Genomic DNA, 26,991 nt, shown 5'->3' with positions numbered 1-26,991 from the left:
ACATTCATCAATAAACTTTGTTTAAAATGTCCATTTTTACGTGTTTGTACACTGTAAACATCCATAGTAGTAGTAACATTAACATTTCTCTGCTAAGATTCAAAATAGGGCGGGTCTTCGGTGAAGTCACATCCACGTCAGGGTCGGTTGGATTTCACTGATGACGAAACGAGTTGTGTCCTCACGACGGAGGCGTACAGAGTTCATATACACACGGGCTTGTTTTGCTGCTGTCACAATGTGCAAGAGCTCCACAAATGCAGTTTCATGAAGACCATGAATAGGTGATATATTTTTCAAACGCTCATACTTTGTAAATTCAGTAATCTCACGGGTGTGAAGTCCTTGGGAAGATTCTAACAGAAAGAAACGATACATTTTATTACATTTTAGCATCACTTGTGACAATGTTGCAAATCAATTCAAATGTACATTTACTAACAGGATTAAAATAAACGCTCTGATTATACTAAATATCCAGAGTTTTCCATGGTTTATTAAACATTTGGGTGGGATTTGGAAACATACAGGGAGGGAATTGTTTGACTGCAAGTAAATTGGGCAGAAAATCCTTAACATAAGTAGTTTTGTAAAAAGAAACAAAAAACATCAGAAGTAACCTATAAAAAACAACATCTTCTAAATCAATATAATGTATATATTTGTACTATATATATATATATATATATATATATATATATATATATATATATATATATATATATATATATATATATATATATATATATATATATATATGTAATTATTATTTATAATTATTATTATAATGATCATTAATACGTAATATTCTTCATGGCCTACCCTAACGTGTGTGTCACTTATATACTTAAATATAAGTGACACACACGTTAAGGTAGGCCATAAAGAATAGACCTAAATATATGTTGATTTTATTAGTAGGCTAAAATTCTTAATTAGTAGCCTATATCTATAGCCTAGCCTAGCAATAGTATTGTATTTATAAAAACGTAGTGTTTCTACGCCTTTTAAAACACCCTACTTTCGGTCTGAATATAGTGTCTGACCCGATTTATATATTATATTGTTTACATTATCTTGATTGATAGGCCTAACTAGACAAAGCAAATGCAACGACGCAACTACAAATGAACTGACTGAAGACGTGGATCAGTCGAGTGTGCGTCATTTTGTTTATTGTAAAGTGTAAAACCCCTTAACCTGTCTTCTCAATAACCACCTACACATATTAAACATCATGATATTTGTTATATTTAACAGTAGACTAGTCTTTATAATTTACTGATTAATATTCTTTGGATTTATTAACGCTTCACTCTTTAAAAAATAAAAGAATAGGCTACAGAAATCCAGCCAACAGAATGAATAAAATAACTTTTTCTCTTGTTGTGAAAATTAAAATGTTTCCCTCTAACATTTCACTCATTAAAAGGTCTTTACGACATCACGAATGTTAATGAAAATATTGCAAAACATTGGGCATACAAAGGAGAAAGGAAATATAATTTTAAAAGTAAAAGTATGGTCACCCTATGGCAATAACATTACACTAACTAGCCTGATGTTCATGTTTGTAAGTCAAGGTTTTAGGCTAGTGATGCTGCGCAAGTGAGCTCAAGCGGGTGATTGACCGACGCTTTGATTTACTGTGCGTATGTTTAGCGAGCGCATGTGTGTGTGTGTGTGTGTGTGTGTGTGTGTGTGTGTGTGTGTGTGTGTGTGTGTGTGTGTGTGAGAGAGAGAGAGAGAGAGAGAGAGAGAGAGAGAGAGAGAGAGAGAGAGAGAGAGAGAGAGAGAGAGTCAAGGGGTGGGCACTGCTTTTTGCCGCGGACCTGTCGCACGAGATATTTAGCATAAAGTCATTCCCCCTCTGCATGGGGATCCAGCCTTCACTCTCCGCTAAAAACTTATGACAGACAACACACACAGAGAGAGAGAGAAAGGGGAAACTGACTCTTTACGTTTGCTCATCTTAAGGAACTTTCTACATGACCACTGCATCGTTTCAGAAAAGCTGCTAAGACGCGTTGTACACAAAAAAGTTGTACCTTTTTCGAGGATTACCTCCACTAGACCGGGATTCATGTGAGTAGATGCATGACAAAAATCACCGTGCTGATGAAATGTGCGTTCGTGCGCTGGAGGAGCTTTTGGGGATGTTGTCTCCTTCCAGTCTTTCAAAAGTAGGCTACCTGATCCAGACCTGTCGGGTTAGACAGAAAGGATCGCGGCGGATTTATCGCTCGTCAAGATCGCTTTTACCGGAGAAGCATATGGGACGAGCGAGCGTCGTTTATCATCGGGTTGAAGTTGATGATGTGATGATGTGTAATGTATACTAAATGCACAACGTAGCTCAATAGAATATGTATACGGGTACTATTAACATTAGCCTATTTAATTAAATATAAATAATAATACTATTAATAATAATAACAATAATGATGATGATGACATATTGGGATTAAGATACTGTTTTAGTAGGCTGTGCGAGAAAATGTTTGATCTATTTGTCAAATAATATTTTAAATTTGGATTAAATCAGACGCAATTGTTTAACTCGATGACGCCGGTCTTTCATTAAGAAAAACTTACTTCATAGTGTCTGCATATATTCAAGGTTATTTAGACAGTTAAACTGTGTTATGGTTTGCTGGATAGTGTCACATGTGTTGTTGTTTAAATTAACAGGCTTAGCCTACATTGATTTGGTTGAAGTTCATTTAAGTCAATTTGTGCATTCGTCAAAAGTGCCGGTGGTTCACTGTTGTTACACCTTTTAGCAAGACTACATCCGACAAATGTGTATATTACAAACAATAGAAAAACACAACACCTGATTTTTTTTGCTGTCTGTACTGCTGTAGACCTATTTCTTATATGATAAATATTAAGGTGTTAAGCGGCAGGTGCTTCGAAGCCGTAAAAATATAAAGAAAATAAAGAAAACCATGTTTCCATCCACGCTCACTGTGTTACTTCGTTATATTGTTGAAAAATGTTCAGGTCATATTTTAAAATAATTTTAAAACATGCAACAATTAAAAGTTTCAATTAAGGGCATTTCTGTCTGTCCAAAATAAATAATAATAATAATAGCCTAATAACAAAATACTAAAGCAAACGCACCTGTTTATCTTAATTTACATGCGGCCAAATAGTCAAACAAGATTGACCAAAACATTTTTTGTAGAGTATCAAAAACGAGAGCTTAAAATTAATCTTATTAGGCTTCCATAATTAAATTTTCTGTGTCCTTTATCTTAGATGTCTTTTATTGTAATATTTTAACACGGATTCTCTTGCTTGTGACGGATTTTTGTTTATATATTTTTAATTAACCACGCTAAATATAATTTTCGTTTAAAATGGCTCAAAATCATTGCAATAAAATTGCAAACACGTTTAAGAAAATAAAAAGAGTTTGTTTGTGAATGCGTGCGTGTGTGGTTAAACCGCGCAGACCGAAAAGTGCGTGAGGGAGGCTCATGTGTTTGGTCATGTCTTCTCATGTTGGCTCCAGTATATGATGTAATGCACAAACACACTGTTCAAGTCTGTAGTTCGGCTTCAGCTGTATTCAAAAACATATCAAGTATGCCTTTTAAACTTTTGCTTAAAATCGAATCTCTACATTTTTTGTGCATGTGATGTTTCAACATTTCATCATTGCTATATTTCTCAGTCAAACAGTGAACAGTGTGTGCGTGCCGCTGTGTAATGAAATAAACATGACCGTCCTTATAGCGAGATGAGCATCTCCTCGTACACGGATATTCGGAGCTGTGCGTGCAGGAAAAGCCGCGCTTTGACATACACAGCCAAATGCAAATGGGTGTTAGGAGGGGAGAAATTAACATCTACAAACATTGGGTAGAAATTCCATCTGCCGCCGGCTCGAGTGGGCCCTTAATAAGTTCTCAGACAGCAAAGTGACACACATCTTAATCAACTCTTAATCCAAGGAATTAATTCTAAACGCGTTTATGAATAATTCCTGAGATAATACAGCAGCCCGTGGAAATGTATGCGGTCGAACCAACAGATGGACCCAGCAATCTTCTGAAAAACGAGAGGATTTTACCTCTATTATCTCTTCTCTTATTAGATATATATATTTTAATGAGATCGATGTCCTGTATATAAACTGCCCCCTCACTGACATGCATTATCTGAGCGGTGTCAGTACGAATATCTCAAAGGCAGCATAAATTTTCCTTTCTCCAAGTGCCAGCAACACGGTATTAAGAGTGACATAAAGTTTTAAGCCAAACTTTATCACAGAAAATTTGCGTTAAAAAACAAAATACAAAAAAATGTACCTAAAGAGAATGATCATTTTAAATAACATTAATTTTATATTAATAATAATATTTATTTTTAGTATTATTATTATTATTATGTACTTAAATTTTACAATTGGTTATATACGCTATCTAATAAATAAATATGCAAAAACCAAGGTCAGAAAAACCTAGTCACTTTCCTTTTTTGTCTCTCCATTTTTACATTGAAAAAAAATCTATCAATGCATCTGTGGCATTTGCATGGACTCTTTGATCACTTGCCTTGTTGGCCCACAGTCCTTAGGGGACCCTTGATAGAGTTTGAAATGTAATAATGTCACAAGTCCTGGTAGGGGTGGGGAGGTGGGTGCATTGACACCTTGCTCTGGATGAAATAACCAGCTTACGTCACCTATAACTCTGGCCAAAAGGAGCAGCATCTGAGCAGCCTGCTTGACAGATAACCATTTATCAAAGTCACTCCGGGTATGTGTTGAAGTATATCTATAGTGCTGATTGTAATTCTGCATTCTCATGATAGCCTCCCCTGCACAAGCCAGCTGACTTTACAAGGGTAGTTACCTCAATTGTTTATTAGATTAAAAGGGATTATGATGGCATTAAAAGTAAACCTTTTCATTGATGGATAATAGGAAAAGGGTATGCTAGAAAATTTAAAATTTACAAAAAAAAAAAAAACATTTTTATGAGGAATATGAGGTTATTTAAGACATAGAAAGCAATCAGTAAAGGTCAAATGGTGTGCCATCCTAAACACAATGAAACAAACCATTATAATTTAACAGGACACCCTGCTTTGGTAAAGCACAAATTTGTTATCCAAATGTTTTCTTTTAAGCATTTGTTATATTGAGTACATCTAGGCCTGTAAGCGTTTTTAGTACATCACTTTACACAAGTAGAATGAGAACGCTTATTGCATTTCAAGTTACTTCTCATATGCAATTTTACTTTTCATTTTATAACTATATACTCTTTTAAATTCAATGTTTCAAATAGCAACATTGATGCAGCGTTGATTTTTAGCATATGCTAGCAAAACCAAATGTGATTTTCCTCTAAAAACCATCTAATGTTTTGAAAGAGTGTTTATCTGTTATTTATCACCACTGATAATTTATACATCCCCAGGTTTTGTATTTTCATAAATACAGATCAAGTCCTGATTGTTCACTATGCACTTGTTTGTTTCCTCTAGTGGATAGACAACTCCATACCCATATCTTTTATTGACTGTAAATCTTCTAACTTTCTTAAAAGAAAATTAGTTGATGATGTGCTGGGATTTCATTATAATCATAACAAGTTTGACAAATAAGTATTTAATGTTACAATAATGGATTGATAATTTAAAAATAAAGAAATTAATTCTGTTAAATAAGGCTGCTGACACTATTATTGTTAAAATAGGTAGGGGAGTATTCATGTTTTAAATTAATTGCCAAATGTATTTTTTAATTTTTTTTGTGGATTATATATAATGCATCATTATGGGAGCTGCTAATATTGATGCTGAATTAAGGACCAAACTGTTTATTTCTCTAGCTAAAATATATTGCCAAACATTGCACTCATGACATTAGTCCATGTCTGAAAGTAGTTTTTAAACATCTGTGTTAATATGGGAAAGAAAGCTACTTAAACCTGAATGCAGTTTTGCACACATTACACTGTCACTGAAGGATAAACAAGGATATATCATTTAGATATACAAATATAAAATATTAAAGTAGGCCCGCCTTATGCATTGTGAGCTGTCGACTAAATTCAGGCCTATCATGTGGCACTGGATCTAAACTAGCTTTTAGCCAATATTTGTTTAATCTTGTAGACTATCTCTGTGAAAGTGCGGAGAAATATCTATTGATGTTGCACACCATCCGCCCGTTTATTTATGAACATTTTTACGCGCTGTGTGAACAAACAATGCGCTCTTTGCGCACATTTACTCGGCTAAACTACAAATCTCACTTAAATCATGGATAGGCCTGTAGTATATCTGTGCAATTTTTAAAGATGGCATAATAAAATGTTATGCATTAGGTAATTTCAATAATTAAAGCGTGTTAGAAACTGGCGACTTCAGGCATACTGTTTCTTTTAATCAAAAAGTGCATCATAATTTAGAGGTTGATTTAAAACAATTATTGAATCAAAAAAATATTTGAAGTTTGAAGTGTGTATAATAATATTGTATTTATATATTTAAGTATATGCACAGTTTAAATATATTTTTCTTAATAACTAGGCTATATTTTGTCAATATATTCCTGTTTTGTCTCAGTGTGCAGACATTAGTCAGACATTCACATAGCCTATTACCAATAGGAATCATTTAAGCGATGTAATATGCAGCGAATATAAAAGAACAAATCACATGTGTCGTTGCTTCAATTACTCTATTCGGCGCGCGAGTTCCGATGCCGTTTGCTGAATTCTGATCTGCTTTCACTCTTCACCACAGATTCCAAGGCGCAGTAAGAAAGTGATTATGTTTCTCCATCTCTTGGGTGTAACTGCTGTTACACAAATAAACGAAATGTTATTTTAAGCTCTTTTACGAGGCTGCTATTTAATGCTGTTTCGTTCACGTAATTTTAAATGTCCGGTGACTCAAATCAAAAACAGTCTTCAAGGCACACTGAGTACAGTTGTACACCAATGTATCCCACCTGACGTTTTGGAGATTTGCAACACAAAGCGAATGCGCTGGATTTCATTACTGCATCTCATTTGATATGAAGAAACATGCAAATAACCGAGCACTCATTTCACTTTATATTTCGCATTCGGTTTATTAGCTGTTTGGATTGATTCCTGCTGTGGATTTATTTGGGTTAACTTTGCTACTTGTTTTGGTTAACTTGTTTGAGGTTTTAGGTTTCTGAAAGGAAATGCTGATATGGCAACAAACAACGAACAAACAATTACATAAACAGAATAGCCCTAGCTTTTTAGCAATTTCATTGACAAAGATTTTGTTTATTGACCTAATTAAAATAATGTTTCAATTTATAAGGCTATGTGTGTATACGGAGAGTAAAAATAGCCCGTATCCTATTCCATCACATCAAATAAATTTTGAATTCTATTCTGTTAAATTATTTCTCAGAGATTCAGTTAAATTCTTTGTTTGGAAATAAAATCCATTGTTGTTGAATTGAAATAATTAAGTTATTGATAAATACTGTGATGTTGTCACCTTTGAATTAAACGTTTATTGTACTAAATGTATTTTTGTTTAAAGTGTACGGATATAGGCCTGCTACATATTTTTATGTCTTTAAGTGGCACTGACGAACCTTGAAACACTCTTGGGCTGTTTAAGGAAATATGTTCAACCAGAACATATAAAGAATATTTAAGAAACAAAGAGGTGTGCTTTATTTCGTGAGTTAGAAAATGAGCTGCGGTCACACTAAACCTGAGCAAACAATGCAGTCTCGCGTGTATTGTTTTTCTAGCTTGAGCGTTTGTAGACGATGGTGCATCAGCAAGCATTTATGTAAATATGACCCTGTGCTGTTCACAGAGCCTGGCGGTAGAGGTGATGGATTTTAACCTTCTAACGGACAGTGAGGCCCGCAGCCCGGCACTGTCTCTGTCTGACTCCGGGACTCCTCAGCACGACCCGGGATGCAAAGGCCAAGACAACAGTGGTCAGTTCATATTTATGTCTAATTAACAATACAGTAAATCAATAATTATAATTTAAGTAATAATAGAGTCAAGCAAAAGCCGCGAAGTGCAGTCTGACATCTTATTCTAAATTTGTTTCCTGTGCATAAGGAGGTTCGGCAATTTCTCTTGTATTGCTATAAATGGGGTATTTTCATTGCATATATGTATAGTGTATCACAGAACCAAAATATACCCACTGGATGCTTAGCCTACTGCATGTTGGTAATTTTGTGCATGTTGGTAATTTTATTTTCGTCCTTCGTTCTTCTCTAGTTAATTCATGTAATGTGGCTCCACATCTTTGGTTGGAGTTTTGAATAATCTTGGGTCATTTGAATTCAGGCCTATACCTTTCATAGATGTTGGAGAGTCTTTATGTGCCTGGTGACAGTCGCCATTTGAAGAAGATCCTGGATAGCCAGTCACGTGCTAAAGGAGCGGTGCATAAATTATTCATTCCCATGCCTCAAATTTGGTACCCAAATAACTCAGTCAGTAGGCCAATGCGAATCAGTCTAAACACCTGTGAAAAGGTCTGAAGACGACATGCACTTTACAGAAAGACTGCACGACAGAGGATTATGCAATCCTAAATAAAATAAGAAAAATTTTAGGATATTTATTGTTTAATTACTGTTAGCTTACTTTATGTTACTGTTAATGAGATTATGAGAAGGTGAAAAGTGATTTTGTGTTAGCAGGCTTTTTAATAAAGCTGAAGCCATATTCTTGCGGAGGTCTATTGCCCCGGAAACTGCATGCATTTCGATCATCAAATGATTTATCTAATTGCTGTATAGTTCTTTTATATCTAATAATTGTTCCAATGACGGCGGGTTTCTCAGCAGAGCCAATGATAATTTTTGGCTCCCCAGAGAACCTTTTTGTAAAGTTATTACGTTTTTCTTGAAACCATAACCCCTTTCCGCTATAAAAATGCTTTATGTAATGAAAAGTTTATATCGATGCTAAAAGTTTCATCCATCCATATGCTGCATGCCAGTTAAGAGCGTTTATTTTTAGGAGTCCAAATTCATGGATAAATCTTCCCAAGTTGTTTGTTTATATAATGTTTATAGAAAATACATGCCTAATGAAACAAAATAGGATATTAAAAATCCCACGGGAAAGTAGCCTATATTTTCTCACTAAGATTAAGAATTATATATTATATTATATTATATTATATTATATTATATTATATTATATTATATTATATTATATTATATTATATTAAGTTGTTAAATAATGATTACCTTTTAAAATTCAATTGGTCCGCATGTTTCGGCTTTAGGCATATTTGATTCTATTTTAAACGTTTAGGCCCAAGCTGAAAAATGCATGTCTGCTTTGTAACAAAATATGTTAAATCTTCATTAATAAGCTATATTTATTTTTGGCCTATTGGCATTTCATTATTTTAAAGAAAGTTAGTTTACAAATTACCACAAACATGAAGTTAAAGTAAGCCTATAGTCTAAACAACGTTAGAAATATACAACCGACAAAATAATAATAAACAAAACTTTATTATATTTAATTTAACGAAGCAGCGTTTTCGTTTTCAATTATAGGCTAGGCCTAGCTACATCTCACATTGCGTTGGAATGGTTGACGTCTATTTGTCAGCTTCTGAAGAAGAAACTCATAATTCACTTTCTTGTACGGGATAAATTATTTCAGGAACATATGCTGATATTAAACAAACTGAACAATAAATAAATTAATTAAACGCTCTGACAGTTAAACAACAAAGCTTCTACATTTATTGAAGAGCTCCTTGTTTCTCTCATCCACGCCGTACTGACAGAACAGACATCGGTTTAACACATCGACCTAATTAAACTTAAAGTATATTAATTTCCATTTTACTTCACAGAATGTATTTTTTTGAGTCTTCTGCTTAATAGATGCTGTTGTAAAGTTAAAGGCTATCTGTCCGCTGACAGATGGCAGCATGATGTCTTATTGGTTTTCCTAGAGGCCCTGCAGAGTCCTGGAAAGCTTGCTGATTAGTTAGAACTGCTCCTAGAGAGTTAAGCTCTTGCCAAACAGCCCCAAACCTGCCCTGTCACTAATGGTTGATCCCAGGATTATGTGGCCAGCTAATTTAGCCCTTTCTGTGGGGTCTTGCATTTGCAATTTGCAGAACTCTGTAGACACCACAGAAGGAGGATTTTCATCACACATACACAAAAAATAAATAAAAATGAAAACCACTCTGGACCCTGCAGCTCTTGTTTTGTAGCTAAACGGAAACTAAGTAGTTTTGTGTAGTTAGCATAAACATGTTTATATGTAGCTAAGTTTGTTTGGAATCATGTTTGTGATAATATGACAACTATTTTGCTTAATTAATGCTTTTTTCCTGACCCATACAGACACAGAGAAGTCCCATCAGAACCACACAGATGAGTCGAACCCAGAGGACGGCTCTCTAAAGAAAAAACAGCGCCGGCAAAGGACACATTTCACTAGCCAGCAGCTCCAGGAACTGGAAGCCACCTTTCAGAGAAACCGTTATCCCGACATGAGCACGCGAGAGGAGATTGCGGTGTGGACCAACCTCACAGAAGCAAGAGTACGGGTACGTGTGTCCCTGCCAAACTAAACCGCTGCATAGCTACGGCACATTGTGTTTCAGAAACAGTTGTAGATGTTTTAATCAAACAAATATATAATCGGCACGCTGACTGATGCAGATAAGGAGTTCACTATGTTGTCACTATGGTACATTTGTGTAATGAAAGGGCGTCCTTTTAAACACAAGACATAAATTATAGGCCTGGGCTATTCCAGGAGTTTCAGGAATACTTAAAGGGATAGTTTATCCAAAAATGACAGTTGCTTCTTCTGCTGAGCACAAATGAAGATGTTTTGAAGAATGGTGGTTGCTGCGGGACTCATCGACTTCATTAATAGGAAAAAAATACTATTGAAGTCAATGGGAAAATCATTTTAAAAAATAACTTCTTTTAAGTTGAGCTGAAGAAAGAAAGTCAAATAGGTTCTGAACAAGTTAAGGGTTAGTAAATGATGACAGAATATTCCTTTTGGGGTGAAGTAACCCTTAAACTGAAGACACTTTTGACACACGGAACCACACTCCTGGTCATGGTTGCCTTTAATTTTGAAGCTGAATCAAATTAACCTTATGAGTCCATTGAACGTAAACTGACTTAAAACAGCTTGCATAACTCATAAATTGAAGTTTGAACATGATTAACTTTGTTTAATAAGGTACAATGAACTAAAAATATATGCTGTCTAGACTACTTGATCATTCTATTTTTACAGTGCAGAGTAAACCCATTGCTTTAAAAGCTGATTTTAATTATGCACATAGTTATTTATAATTTTAATGCAACAGGTTTGCAAAATTTTGTAAAAGTAAAGTAAACTAATCACTAGGGCCAGACAGCATCTACGGAAATTTTTTGCTATTTTTAAATCTGCGGATTTATGCAGAATGATTTTAGGTGTATCATAACAAACTTTATTCATTCATTTTCTTTTCGGCTTAGTCCCTTTATTAATCTGGGGTCGCCACAGCAGAATGAACCACCAACTTATCCAGCATATGCTTTTTTATGTAGCGGTAGCCCTTCCAGCTGCAACCCATCGCTGGGAAACACCCATACACTCTTGCATTCACACACATACACTATGGACAATTTAGCTTACTCAATTCACCTATAGTGCATGTCTTTGGACTTGTGGGGGAAACCGGAGGAAACCCATGCCAACACAGGGAGAACATGCAAACTCCACATAGAAATGACAGCTGATCCAGCCGAGGCTTGAACCAGCAACCTTCTTGATGTAAGGAGATTGTGTTCTGCGCCACCATGACACCCCCAAAACAAAATTAATATATGAAATAAAAATAATATTTTTTTTCTTTTATTTAATGTCTATGCAAATCCATCTAGATCCACTTATTTGGTAAACAAAACAAGTCTCTCATATATAAAAAATACTTTGCAAACTGTATTGTAAATAAATCATGAACATTTTATTATTATTATTATTATTATTATTATTATTATTATTATATCACAATAATATTAGTGAAATTAATTAAAAACTAAACAAATATAAATTCACTCACATTTACCTAAGTAAAAACAAATACTCAATAATGGGCTAAAAATCTATGGATTTCTGCATGTGCAGATTCCGTGTGGGTCTAGTAATCTTTTTAAAACCAACATGCTTACTCACATTTTTAAGTATAGTCAGCTAACTTTATCAGCTGTGGCATTTTTGTTACTGGTACCAGAAAACCTGCTATGATGTCCTGAACAACAGTTAAAACCCTAAAAAAAGGTTTGTGACCTTATGTCTAAACAAAAAGCATCGGCAAAGTTTAATCGGTGAAACCCACAAAGAAAGCAGGTGGGCTCCCATTCTGATGGATGACAATACAATCGCTACCTCCTTAGCTGGCGCACATTTAATAGATCAGATTCATGTTGGCCAGAGGAAAGGTCACATAGCATGCAGTCTTGGTTGTTATTTTGAAAGAACAACAGAGGTAGAGATACTCCTTTCCTAATGTCTATCAGTGGCCTCCTGAACCGTGCATGAATGTCAGTAATCCCAGCTGGAACCTTATGCCACATATTCCGCATGCTTCTGCTGTCATATTGATTTACGCAATTGATAGAGTATGTGCTCCTAATAAACTCACAAACCCTAAATCATGGCCCTGACCTAATGCCAGCTTGACCCAGGATACTTTAAAAACCCTCCACAATGGACCACACACCACTTTTGATGCTGCCACATTCATTATATGAGGTATGAAGAGAAAGCATGTTCAGCTTTAAGCCATTTGTGCATGAATTTTGGAAAATAGACACTCGGGTTGGAAAGTGAGAGCTGTTGTTCATCCAAAAAATGAAATCATTTACTCATCCTCCACTTGTTCCAATCCTGTTTGCGTTTCTTTCTTGTTTAAGACAAAGGAAGAAAAACAAAACAGCTAATGACTTCTATTCTCCGATACACTCTTAGAAATAAAGGTACACGAGCTGTCACTGGGGTGGTACCTTTTTAAAAGGAACACATTTCTAGGTAAAGGGTCCATATTGGTACCTTAAAAGTATATAATAGTTTCTACAAACTTTAAGAGGAAACACTTTTGTACACTGTAATCCCAAATAAGTTGGCAAAACTCAAAAAAATTGAGGTAATCAGTTACGTCAATTTTTTTTAAGTCATGAAATTTTTGATTTTAAGTAAACAGAAATATAGTTTTGAGTTTGTTGTACTCATGGAAGGTACTTTCTCCCAACTTAAAATACCCAAGTTACCTGCTCATAAACTTTAATAGCAATTAACATAATTTTTTTTAATTTCTCCCAAACGTAAATACTTAGTTACACAACTCATACATTTTGATAGACATTAAATTTAAAATAAATATTTGACACAAATAAAATCAGCCAAGATTTAAAAATGAAAAAAAAAAAAGTCACTAACAGTCTGTTTTTAAAGTTAACATATTGCACTGAAAAAGTTAAAGTTAACATATTACACTGATTTTAAGTTAACATATTACACTGATTTTAAGTTAACATATTACACTGATTTTAAGTTAACATATTACACTGATTCAAATTTTTTAAACAGTAACGTTAAAGTTAGTATGCAGGACAGTCCAGTAATATGTATTCTACAGTAAGGGGAGTTGTGCCTGAGTGCTGTAAAACCCAATAAGTTAAGGCAACTCAAACCGTTTGAGGAAACCGATTGCTACAAACCATTTGAGTAAAAAAAACTAATCTATACGAGTATTGTGAACTTACACTTTATACAGAGTTCAAAACTCTTTTCAAATGAGTAGAATTAACTTTCCGTTAATTTTGAGTTAACTACACTCATTTCATTTGATTAAGTTGACTGTCGGGTTTTACAGTGTTGCAATAAGTGGGGCTAAACGAGTTTTCTATAATGCAACACATGTAAACACATTCTGACCAACTCTACAATACATCTAACTATTACTTGTTATATAGAAAAAAACAATAATTTAAGATTACTTGGATTTGTAAATATTGTTAGCTAGTGTGAAGTGTGAATCAAGGCCGATCCGCCATCCTGGGTAAAGTAAATGAGGCATGATCGCATACGTGAACCTGAATGACGTCAGACGCAAAATCACGTGACTGAAATATTTTGAGTTAATGAAACTTTAAAAGAGACACTTTGTCTAAATTAAACCAGCACAATTGTTCAGCTAACTTGAAAGCTTTAATTTTTACAAACTCAAAAATAAGAAAAAGTTCTAAATAAGGTTAATTAAGATAAACTAATTGTAATTTTTATGTTAATAGAACTCAGCTGAGTTAATTAGTTACAGCATTAGGGTTTACAGTGTACTATTTAGGTACTAATATGTACCTTTGAGGTATTAATATGAACCTTTTACAGTAGGTACAAATTTGTACCTTTTGAAAAGGTACCACCTCAGTGACAGCTCGTGTACCTTTATTTCTGACAGTGTATAGTATTTTGTTCCTACAATGGCTGCTTTTTTTTCTTCAGAATATCTTCTTTTGTGTTCAACAGATGAGAGAAAATCCCAAAAGTTTAGAACCACTTGAGTGTGAGTAAACTGAGAGGATTTTTATTTTTGGGTGAACCATCCTTTGAATACGACTTTAGGGAAGGTGATGAAAAGCTCTGTGTCACTATATCATAATATCTATGCCAAAATATATAGATTGAACACACCGTCCATTGAACTATATTTGCCATTCGGTTATTTTGGAAGGCTTTAAACACCATTGCCAAAGTGTCAGTGGAACATTCACAGAGGAGGGTATTCCCTGTGTCCAAATATAAACGGTATCATTTACAGTGTGCTGGATAAAAAAATGTCATTAAATATTCTCAGAAAAGCGTGGCAAAATGCTGTCGCTATGTGAGTTTATTTTTGAAATATGCGAAGACAATCCTTCTGAGAATCCATAAAGTATGTCATTAGCTACAGGGTTATGAGAAAAGCGAAATCTTTCTTTTGTTTGTTTCTGCGGATGTTGCTTTTAAAGGAAATCATTTACATGTGGCGTATAAAGAATGCTATTTACACTGTGAAAACCTAATAATTAAAACGGGCTCTTAATTTCTTATTTTCCTTTCCCGTTTGTGTTCCTTGCTAATTACAGTCTGCGAGCGCTTTCAGAAGGAAGATTGGCAAAAGAAAAGAGAGCTAAATGAAATATATTCATTTAAATTTTCACATTAAAACTCTAATCCACCCAATACCCCCTAAAAATAGGATATAAAATTGACTAAATGTGAGGGAAGCTCTTTAATGACATTTCTCACTAGGGAAACTCATAATAAGTGAATAAATTAGTTTTAATAAATGTAGCACTTAAATTCTGCCAGGTGGAACTTTTCTTGGGAAGGAATATTTTAAATCTAGATATTAAAGTTATGCTGAGCCCTCTAATATGTACAGTATTTTATATTAGGAGTAAAATGCCATTCAGTTGTACATTACACTGCAAAAAAAAAAAAAAAAAGCTGGGTTCCACACAATCGATTTGTGTTGGGACAACATGAATAAATTAAGTAAGCTTATGATTTGTATAAATGTAAGTGGATTGAACATAAAACAATTACGTTGACTCATTGTGTTGTTTCAGCTCTTTTTAAATAAGTAGTTTGAACAAACACACTGAAAAGAATTAGCTTATTCAAACTACTTATTTAATATGAGTTGAACCAACACAATTCTCAAGGTATTTTTGGGACAACTTAATTGTTTTATGTTTAATACACTTAAATTTGTAAAAACAATTAAGTTAACCAAATTGATTTGTGTTGGGACAATCTGAAGCAACTGTATGGAACCCAGCATTTTACACAGTGCAGAAAACATCACTTTCTGAGTGTGCGCTGTAAAAACTGCAGGGTTCAACACAATTTTTTCATGTTGTCCCAACACAAATTAAATAAGTTAATGTATATAATTTAACAAATTTAAGAGGATTGAACATAACACAATTAAGTTGTCACAAAAAACACTCAAGAATTGTGTTGTTTCAGCTCATTTTAAATAAGGAGTTTGAACAAACAGCAAACATCATTTTTTGAGTGTACGCTGTAAAAATTGCAGGGTTCCACACAGTTCCTTTATGCTGTCCCATCACAAAGTGATTAAGTTAACATAATTCTGTTGACAAATTTAAGTGTATTGAGCATAAAACAATTAAGTTGTCGCAAAAAAACACTCATGAATTGTGTTGTTTCAGCTTGTTTTAAATAGTTTGAACAAACAGCAAGCATCATTTTCTGTTTTTAACAGTTTTTAACACAATTTCTTTATGTTGTCCCATCACAAATCAAATAAGTTAATGTAATTGTTTTAACACATTTAAGTGGATTGAATATAAAACAATTGTCACAAAAACACTCAAGAATTGTGTTGTTTCATCTCATTTTAAATAAGTGGCTTAAAGAAACGGCAAACATCAATTTCCAACCCTGTAGACCATAAAAATTGCAGGGTTTTCCACAATTCCTTCATGTTGTCCCAACACAAATCGTTTAAGTTAACATAATTGTTTTGACAAATTTAAGTATATTGAACATAAAACATTTAAGTTGTCGCAAAAAACACCTAAGAATTGTGTTGCTTCAGCTCATTTTACATAACTGAAAAAAAAATATTCAAAGATGATTCCTTGGATTTACTAATTTTTTTTTTTACGTTAAGTGGTTGTAAACAATTTATTTAGGCTAAATTTAAACGAACAAATTAAGTTAAGAACATTGTTTAATTTAAATTTAACACAAATAAGATGTTTGCAACAGTTTTGCATGCAACACCTTTTTTCAGTGACAGCACACATCATTTTCTGGATGTACACTGTAAAAATTGCAGGGTTTTACACAATTCCTTCATGCTGTCCCAACACAAACTGATTAAGTTAACATAATTGTTTTGAAAAATTTAAGTGTATTGAACATAAAACAATTAAGTTGTCACAAAAAACACTCAAGAATTGTGTTGCTTCAGCTCATTTTAAATAAGTAGTTTGAACAAACAGCACACATCATTTTCTGGATGTACGCTGTAAAAGTTGCAGGGTTCCACACAGTTCCTTCATGTTGTCCCATCACAAATTGATTAAGTTTATGTAATTGTTTTAACACATTTAAGTGGACTGAACATCAAACAATTATTGTTTGAATTATCGTCAGAATTGTGTTGTTTCAGCTCATTTAAAAAAAGTAGTTTGAACAAACAACAAACATCTTTTTCTGAGTGTGCTGTAAATATGCAGGGTTCCACACAATTCCTTCATGCTGGCCCAACACAAATTGATTAAATTAACGTAATTGTTTTAACAAATTGAAGTGTTTTGAACATAAAACAATTAAGTAGTTGCAAAAAACACTCAAAATTGTGTTGTTTCAGCTCATTTTATATAAGTAGTTTGAACAAACAGCAAACAAGAGTGCACTGTAAAAGATGCAGGGTTCCACACAATTCCTTCATGTTGTCCCATCACAAATCGATTAAGTTAACTTGACACTTTTGACAAATTTATGTCAGATTTAATAAATTTATGTCAAATTTATTAAGTTGTCCCAATGAAATCTCAAGAATTGTGTTAATTTCAACTTACTTTAAATAAGTAGTTTGAACAAGTAAAAAAATATATATTTTTGAGTGTGTAAAAAATGCTGAATTTCACACAATTCCATCATGTTGTCCCAACACAAATTGATTAAGTTAATGTAGTTGTTTTAGCAAATTTAAATGTATTTAACATAAAACAATTAGGTTGTCTCAAAAAAAACAACAACAGGAGTTTGAACAAACAGCACACATTCTTTTCTGAGTGTACGTTGACAAACGATCTGTAATCTGACCACTGGTTTCTTGCTATCTTTTCGACAGGTGTGGTTTAAAAACCGCCGAGCCAAATGGAGAAAGCGAGAAAGGAACCAGCAAGCCGAGCTGTGCAAGAACGGCTTCGGCGCCCAGTTCAATGGACTCATGCAGCCGTATGACGACATGTACTCTGGCTACTCCTACAACAACTGGGCCACTAAGAGCCTGGCCAGCAGTCCGCTGTCAGCCAAAAGCTTTCCTTTCTTTAACTCCATGAATGTAAGCCCGCTGTCCTCCCAGCCAATGTTCTCCCCGCCCAGCTCCATCCCTTCCATGAACATGGCCTCATCGATGGTGCCCTCGGCGGTGGCAGGGGTGCCGGGCTCAGGCCTTAACAACCTGGGAAACCTGAACAACCTGAACAGCCCCACCCTCAATTCTGCAGCCGTGTCAGCAGCCGCCTGCCCGTATGCCACCACGGCCGGTCCATACATGTACAGAGACACCTGTAACTCCAGTCTGGCCAGCCTCCGGCTCAAGGCCAAACAGCACGCCAACTTCGCCTACCCGGCAGTGCAGAACCCTGTTTCCAACTTAAGCCCCTGCCAGTACGCTGTGGACCGGCCGGTATGAAAGCGATGCGTCTAGATTTCGAAAAAAACAAACAAACCCCGACACGAACTTCAAGCCCTTGTCTAGCCAACCCTACATTCGACTCTGAGGCATCATCACCCTACAATGAACTGGATTTCTGGGAATAAAGCTTCACGAGGAATGGAGCGTCACAATGGACCAGGCCTCAAAGAACTCATGCGATAACATGTTAAGACGCTGTCGCCGAACCGACCAACTGTTTAAAAGCTTTTGTCCGCTGCATGATTAGAGACAAAAGAGGACGTAAACACTTCCGCTGCACTCAGACCTCCCGAAAGAATATCATAGGCAGAGATAAGAGGATGTACATAATGGACTCTGTATTGTATGTGATAAAATATCTCGGAAATGTAGTATTTTAACGATGAGAGGAGCATGTTCCTCAACAGTGGAGGATGGACCTCCGCGAGGAATTTTAATCTTTGTTGTGAATTCCATTCACCTAAGGTCAGAGGTCAAAGGTTGTTGTAAGATGACGAGACAAAACCTAGCATTGAGTAGTTTCAGATGAAAAGAGAGAGAAAAAACAATGAAAATTGGGACTTTTTTATTTTAAACGATGAACTAAAAAGCCATTGAGTAAATAGATTTGTGTGGTGTTTAAAAAAAGGGAGTCTATGACTGTAATATAATGTATGTAAGAGTGCAGTTGTTATAAAACAAGCTTTTTTTCCTGGTGTAGCCTGCTTTGTCTCATTAAAAATGAAATAAATAATTATTTGTTTTTATGAACAAGCCATGCTTTTGATAGAAAATCTGAACGATTGGAAAACACTGTGCTTTTGATAGCAAAGCAGCCTCCAAAACCCATGACAACGTCATCCAGCAGAGGAGAGACAGCGGGATATAGATGTTCCCGTCGGACTGCCACTGATCTGTTTGACCTACAGTCTTGGAGGGGCTTCCATCAAGCACCACTCACTATCCTGTAACGGGGGGAATTCTTGGTGCAGTGCCTCGTACTTCCGAGCGGACCCTGCCAAGATTACATAAGTGTGTGAGAGGCATCCCTCCAGAGAGTCGCAGCAGAGACCGCACTCAGGTTTACAGCTACACAATTCTTATAGAGTTTATTGTAATTACTAATTGTGAAGAAGAAAAATATCACTGTTGTGTTTGGCTCCTGTGGGATATTTTGATAGCATTTCCACCACGACAAATCAAGTCTTGAATACATAATAATATTATCATCATTTATAAAATGATATAATATGTATGCTATATATTTAATATATATTAAAAGCAAGTTTAATAACTAAATAGTAATAATGATAATGCTATGATTTTTTATTATTTATTATAATGTATCTATGACAATATATGTGTATGGATATACATTTGTATTTATATATATATATATATATATATATATATATATATATATATATATATATACATACAGAAAATTCTATTTTATTTGTCATATACATTTAAAGTCAGAATTATTAGCTCCCCTTTGATTTTTTTTTCTTCTTTTATAAATATTTCCCAAATGATGTAAGGAAATTTTCACAATATGTCTGATAATATTTTTTCTTCTGGAAAAAGTCTTATTTGTTTTATTTTGGCTTGAATAATAGCAGTTTTTAATTTTTTAAAAAAACATTTCAAGGTCAAAATTATTAGCTATATATTTTTTTCAATAGTCTACAGAACAAACCACCTGCCTAGTTAACCTAATTAACCTCGTTAAGCCTTTAAATGTCAATTTAAGCTGTATAGAAGTGTCTTGAAAAATATCTAGTCAAATATCATTTACTGTCATCATGGCAAAGAAATGAAATCGTACAAATCTGTGAGTGTTCTGACAATATACAATACCTGACAAAAGTCTTGTCACACTTTTCCTTGTTCTTTTCTCTGAAAAGTCTTTAGTTTATTAATACTTTTAAGGCAGTTATAGGGCAGAGCTACTGACTCAATAGTGCACAAGCGACACCGACAACAGACAAACTAGAGTGAGAATAACAAGAACGGAGCTTCTCAAGCTAAACATTTTTACATACTCTAGCTGACTAGTGTCATTTATCCAAGTTTTAGGAACAACAAATAATAACTAAACTTCTAGTAGACTATTTGGTATCAGAAGTAGCTTATATGAAAGGCAAAGGACTCTAGATTACGCTTATTTTACCAAAATAAAATATGATCGAGCCTTGATTTTTAATGATTAAATTAGGACAGTAAGGTCTGACTTTGCTTAGACAAAAATCTTGTCACTTAACAGAAATAATGTCCAGTATAGAATATAAAGTCATGATGCAGTGGAAAAAAGATTATTATTGTGTCTGATTGCCATGAGCTTGGAGGACTGCATCCATACATCTCTGAAATGACTCAAATAACTTATTAATAAAGTCATCTTAAATGGCAAAGAAAGCGTTCTTGCAGGACTCCCAGAGTTCATCAAGATCATTTGGATTCATCTTCAATACCCTCCTTCACTTTACTCAAGACATGCTCAATAAGGTTAATGTCTGGTGACTGGACTGGCCAATCCTGGAGCACCTTGCCCATCTTTGGTTTCAGGAACTTTGATGTGGAGGCTGAAGTATGAGAAGAAGAGCTATCCTGCTGAAGAATTTGCCCTCTCTTGTGGATTGTAATGTAATGGGCAGCACAAATGTCTTGACACCTCAGGCTGTTGATGTTGCCGTCCACTCTGCAGACATCTTGTATGCCATACTAAATGTAACCCTAAACCATAATTTGACTGATTTCTGTGAGAATCTTGGGTTCATGCCAGTTCCAATAGGACTTCTGCAGTATTTGTGATGATTGGGATGCAGTTCAACAGATGATTCATCAGAGAAATCCACCTTCTGCCACTTTTCCAAATGATCAACTAGAAGTCAAGTTATTATTTGTTGCTCTACAATTGGGATTAATGACAAAACTTTTGTCAGGTAGTGTTTAACCTAGAAAAATACTTAAAATACTTCCCAGATAGTGAGTTCAGGCTCACAATATCTTATAAATAGCTAAATATAATATATTTATAAACTTTTTTATAGACTTTTAAAGACCATTTTAAATGAAATTTTAGGGTTAAACACGGCTAAACCAGGGGTGTCCAAACTCTGTCCTGGAGGGCCGGCGTTCTGCATTGTTTAGGTCCAATGTCCTTCAACACACCTCCCTGGAAGTTTCTAGTATACCTAGAAAGAGTTTAATTAGCTGGTTCAGGTGTGTTTAATTGGGGTTGGAACTAAAATATGCAGAATATTGGCCTTTCAGGGATAATCGCTAAAGATTTTTTAATGTCCAGTGGGAAATAATTTTAAATAAACTAAAACAAGCAAACTCTTGTTATATAAACTTTTTACAGCAACGTTTTATTTATTTATTATTATTTTTTTTTATAAATTAGTGCACAACAGTCTCTTCAGATCAATGTTTAACTACACCAGGGGCGTCTAAACTCTGTCCTGGAGGGCCGGTGTCCTGGAGGCTTTAGCTCCAACTTGCCTCAACACAGCTGGAAGGATGTTTCTAGAAAGCCTAGTAAGAGCTTGATTAGCTAGCCCAGGTGTGTCTGATTGGGGTTGGTACTTTGCAGGACACCGGCCCTCCAGGACTGAGATTGGACACCCCTGAACTACACTATAAATACATAGACAAGTTTTTGAACACACACAGGTAAATAGAGTCAATGTAACTCAATTTTATTGAGATAGATTGTTGGTGATTGGATGGGTGTTGGCATGTTTATGGACAGAAAAAAAATTAAGAACTGTCACCTCACAGCAAGAAGTCTCGGCTGGGCCAGTTGGCATTTCTATATACAATTTGCATGTTCTCCCCATGTTCACATGGGTTTCCTCCAGGTGCTCTGGTTTCACCTACAATACAAAGACATGCACTATAGGTGAATTGAGTAAACTAAATTGTGTTTTTGTATTTTTAGTGTATGAGTGTGTGTGTGTGAATGGGTTTATGCGTGTTTCCCATTACTGGGTTGCAGCTGGAAGGGCATTCGCTGTGTATAACTTCTAAAACATTCTGCTGTGGCGACCTCTGAAATAGAGACTAAGCCAAAAGAATATCAATGAATGTAATACATTTCGGGCAGCTCAGTGGCGCAGTGGGTAGCACAATCGCCTCACAGCAAGAAGGTTGCTGGTTTAAGCCCCGGTGTGGGTTATCTCCGGGTGCCCCCACAAGTCCAAAAACATGTGGTATAGCTGAATTGGGTGAGCTAAATTGTCTGTAGTGTATGTGTGTGAATGAGTGTGTATGGATGTTTCCCAGTGATGGGTTGGAGCTGGAAGGGCATCCACTGCATAAAACATATGCTGGATAAGTTGGTGGTTCATTCTGCTGTGGCGATCCCAGATTAATAAAGGGACTAAGCTGAAGAGAAAATGAAACGGTTTCTTTAACATGCCCTGAAAAAACAACAAACTTTTTTTCCAAGTCTACTGCTAAGTGTATCATGTACCACGCAAGTAAAAACAAGTTTGGACACATGCAAATATGACATTTAGTGTCAAAGGAGATACATACGGAATACGGAATTAAACAATAGTGTAACAATGACAAATAATTACAGCTAGCTTTCTGGCGTGACGAATCGGCATTTCAGACAGGATTTGGGCGAGGCGTCCTTTTAAAATGAATGGTCACACAAAGTAAAAGCAGTGAGGGAATAGTGTGTGTGTTCACACTCATGATCCACGCCGAGCGCTCAAATCAATATCTCACTGGAGGGTAAATATCCTCTGCTCCCTTATGTTTGCCTCTCAAAACAGATATCAGCTGAAAAGAAAACACATTTACAAAGGGCACGACCTGCAAAAAAAATCCTAACGCAATCTGAGAATCCAATACACGGTAATAGTTCTAAATGGGCAAGAACTGGTTTGGTTTTGGCATTTTAAATCGATGTGCATAAATAAATAAACGATGGCCTTCATTTTAGAGCATTTTCCCAACAATGACTCAAAGAGTGTTGAAGCATGAGGCCTTTAGTCAAGCATGACACCATGCAAAAGAGCAGGGACGGCTCAATTACCTTGAAGTGAATGCAAAGGCTTGAAAGAAAAACATTCGGACACTCAAAAGCGTTGTGCTATTTTGAATGTCTCCCTTAAGGCTTGAAGAAAGATCATCACAAAACCAAATCTGAAGTTCACAAGGTGAAATGAGCAAACAGTATTAAACTTCAATCTCACTTTTCTGATATTCATTTACACGGAAGTACGATTGGGATCAAAATTGAAGAATACAAATTCATTGATTTAAATCTTAAAGGTTCAAGAAACCCTCGAGTACTTTTTTTGAGATGTGTGTGTGTTTGTGTGTGTGTGCTGAGCATCAGTTAAGACAATGTTAGCACCTGTTAGCTTTAATTGTGGGGGAAACTGGATAATTTTGAGCTTTCTGAGCTAATTTTATCTTCCTAGTTTAAAATGATTTTTAGGGCGAGATCAAAATCGGTGACAATCAATCTTTGACTGCAAGTGCAAAAATGATGCGTTGATTTCTCATTATTATTCATAGCTGAGTCTTTTTATCCAATGAGGAGAAACTGCTTCTTAATTAGTCATGACTGTGCATGCTTTCCGAAGGCAAGACAGACCTGCCAGTGCCAAGCTGTAAGACCCTACATTGATGACTGGGTGAGACTGCGTCCACAGACCCACAGCACACAGTAACTTATTGAGCCGTTCATAAAGGGGTCGTATGTGTTTGTTTTCATGATCCACAGGGTTTGTTGCATGTTTTTCATCACGATCCTGTCAGGGCCGATACAGCATGTTTGTGTGCAGCAAGCATTTGCCTAAATCCTCCAGATTACCAGCAGGGCTAATGGTTGAAATAGACAAGGCAAGAGACCTGAGTCTGCATTCAGACCTGGGGATTGATGGAAAAGTCCGCATTTATAGTCTTTATATGAACACGATTATCTTTATAATGATAGAAATTGTGGTTGTGTGTATATGAAATTACGAATAATAAATGTAGCAGGGCATTAAATTGTGGTTTATTTCTTTGCATTTTAACTTTGTAAACTATAAAATCATGCGTCTCCTCACGGTTTGTGTTTCATTTTGTGATCCGACTGACAACAGTTGTTCGTTCCTCTCCTTCTCCCCTGCTCTGCTGGCCACGCTCACTCCTGCCTCTGATCGCGGAGCTTTACGCCCATTGTGATGCATCTTTTGAAAAAATTCTTAGATCAGACTGAGTGATTTTAGCCCCGATTTTGGCTCGCCGACAGGTTTTGAGAAATCGCCGACAAATGCCTGAAATCACAGGCAAATCGCTGCTCGTGCACGTGAGTGACAATCACACAGTATGAACTATCAAAGACGTGATCTGAGAGAATCGCAGATGAGTTGCCGATGCCTGTGAGATATTTGGCGTGCTAAATATCTAGAGATGTCTGCGATTCAAATCATGCTGTGTGAATTGAGTTTTGACTGAAAATAACATCAGTGATCGCCTACAGCCAATAAGAGAGCAGCTTACTTGTGTGTGTGTGTGTGTGTGTGTGTGTGCTCTTTTTCGGTTTATTTGGACCCACGAAATGGAGGAAAAACTAGTGGAGGTTTGACAGGACTCAGGAGCAACTGTGTCTGTTTGACGTTTCATACAGAAAGAAATTAGTTTATTATCAACGTTGAGGAGAAATGGCTAATTCCCTTTAAACCCAGGTGAGCAAATATGTACATTTTCTACCCTATTAAAGGCTTCTTTCTCATTATGTAGTTAATAACAAAAGATATACGACGTGTTTTTGGCTGTGAGACGTAGTTTGGACAAAGTTGTCGGCGATTCTTCCTATTGTAAAGTCATGCAATGTCAATGTCCCTGTCGCCGATATATCTTGCAGTGTAAACAAAGCAGCGACGAAACGCTAGCCCAGATAGTCATGCAGTGTGAAAACATCTGTGACATGACTACTTTGAAAATCATGCAGTCTGAACTCGGCATTAGGTAGACTTGAACCGAAGGTAAGGGTGTCATGGCCCTTTAAAGTATTAAGATTGAATCTTCATAATTCCAAATTTGAATATGTCAGAAATATCATGCTTGAACAGTGGAACAGCAAACGAAAAGCATCCACAAGCTTTAAAATTGGTGATTTTGAAGGCAGCATTCCAAGGCAGAAAGGCATCAAGGCAGTCTGAACCCAAATTCTGCTCTATGTCCTTTCTCATGTGGTTCTGTTCTAATTTTGAAGGCAGTTCCTTCAATATCCCACAATCCTGTGTTCCAATTCTTATAGTTAAAAATAAACATAGTGACTCAATACAGTGAGGGAAGGATGGAATGTGAGACTGACAGTCAGATTGAGGCAGCGGCAGCAGTAATGCGGTGAATGTACCAGTCCGTTGTGGTGAAGAAGGAGCTGAGCCGAAAGGCAAAGCTCTTGATTTACCGGTCAAACTATACGTTCCTACTTTCACCTATGGTCATGAGCTTTGTGTCATGACCGAAAGGACAAGATCTCGGATACAAACGGCCAAAATGAGTTTCCTTTGCAGGGTGGCAGGGCGTACCCTTTTAGTTAGGGTGAGTAGCTCTGTCACCCGGGAGGAGCTCGGAGTAGAGCTGCTGCTTCTCCACATCGAGAGAAGTCAGCTGAGGTGGCTCAGGCATCCTGGACGACTACCTAGGGAGGTGGAGGAGGCCTCGGGGAAGACCCAGGACATGGAGGGACTATGTCTCTCGGCTGGCCTAGTAATGCCTTGGGAGCTTGAGAAAGTGTCTGGGGATGGGAAAGCCTGGCGTTCTCTCTTAGCTGATCCATGACCCGGCCCCCGAGACCCAACCACTTGATTGATATTTTGTGTTTAAATGTACATTTTTGAGACATTTCTAGCCATTTAGTCTTGTTGTAAACTAATATTACCTTAGTTATATCCAAAGCTCTCTCTGTTTTGATGTACATGATTAAATCGTCATAAATCATGATAAATGCTGTCTCAGACGTCTGAAACCTGTTTTATGAGGTCTCTTCATGCAGTAATGCTGCCAACAGAGTCACTGCCGAAGCTTTTGGATGTAAGCAGGGACCAAAACTATGAATAATAAAGACAGCACAAAGAAAAATTTGAGCAAAAACATACTGATTGGCTATTTTACCTCTTCACCTCCACATTTACTGACTTCTGTATAGTCCCTATAGTGCAGTTTATTCTTAGTTTGACGAGAGCCACATGATAAAACCATAGTGTTTTATAGTAAATATTATAACATTTTGTACTATACTATAGTAAAGTACTTGAGATAACATTTTGAGGTAATTTTATAGTTGCTATGGTAACACAACAATACAACTACAGTATATACAATGACTGTCATACAATAAGTTGCCATTTGAATTTAGGTATGCAAGCCTCCTATGACCTAGCTACCTAAGAGCCTCCCATTGCATAATTACTGCAAATAATGATTATGTTTCAGCTGGTAACAAATAATTAACCCTAAACTGGCACATGGGGATTCTCTTTTTTTTTAAATCATGCTGGAGTTATTTCC

At 35.9% G+C, this 26,991-nt stretch overlaps 2 protein-coding genes across 4 annotated transcripts in view; one reads left to right on the top strand and one right to left on the bottom strand.

Annotated features, from left to right (window-relative positions):
- Positions 1 to 26,991, bottom strand: part of gbf1 (golgi brefeldin A resistant guanine nucleotide exchange factor 1) — a 214,020-nt gene that overhangs the window by 175,152 nt on the left and 11,877 nt on the right. The window contains exon 4 of the mRNA XM_073920581.1: positions 22,242 to 22,343. The gene's annotated coding sequence lies outside the window, so the exon portion shown is untranslated. The remainder of the gene's footprint in view (positions 1 to 22,241; positions 22,344 to 26,991) is intronic.
- On the top strand, positions 98 to 19,236 carry pitx3 (paired-like homeodomain 3). 3 transcript variants are annotated; one of them, XM_073919478.1, is made up of 4 exons: positions 98 to 284; positions 7,840 to 7,966; positions 10,370 to 10,575; positions 17,914 to 19,236. In XM_073919478.1, the coding sequence occupies exons 2-4, from the start codon at positions 7,858 to 7,860 to the stop codon at positions 18,478 to 18,480; spliced, it is 882 nt and encodes a 293-aa protein (XP_073775579.1). In that variant the 5' UTR covers positions 98 to 284; positions 7,840 to 7,857; the 3' UTR covers positions 18,481 to 19,236.

The sequence above is a fragment of the Danio rerio genome, chromosome 13, assembly GCF_049306965.1.
Source record: "Danio rerio strain Tuebingen ecotype United States chromosome 13, GRCz12tu, whole genome shotgun sequence".
In the NCBI taxonomy this organism is placed as follows: domain Eukaryota; kingdom Metazoa; phylum Chordata; class Actinopteri; order Cypriniformes; family Danionidae; genus Danio; species Danio rerio.
The sequence above is the reverse complement of the archived record's forward strand: the minus strand, read 5'-3'. Positions and strand labels throughout refer to the sequence as shown.

What these genes read in the sequence shown, in the direction of transcription:
- pitx3 (XM_073919478.1), top strand. Translation starts at nt 7,858, where the DNA reads ATGGATTTTAACCTTCTAACGGACAGTGAGGCCCGCAGCCCGGCACTG. An exon ending in CAAAGGCCAAGACAACAGTG is followed by an intron (nt 7,967 to 10,369) that starts GTCAGTTCATAT and finishes TGACCCATACAG; the next exon opens with ACACAGAGAAGTCCCATCAG. An exon ending in TCACAGAAGCAAGAGTACGG is followed by an intron (nt 10,576 to 17,913) that starts GTACGTGTGTCC and finishes TCTTTTCGACAG; the next exon opens with GTGTGGTTTAAAAACCGCCG.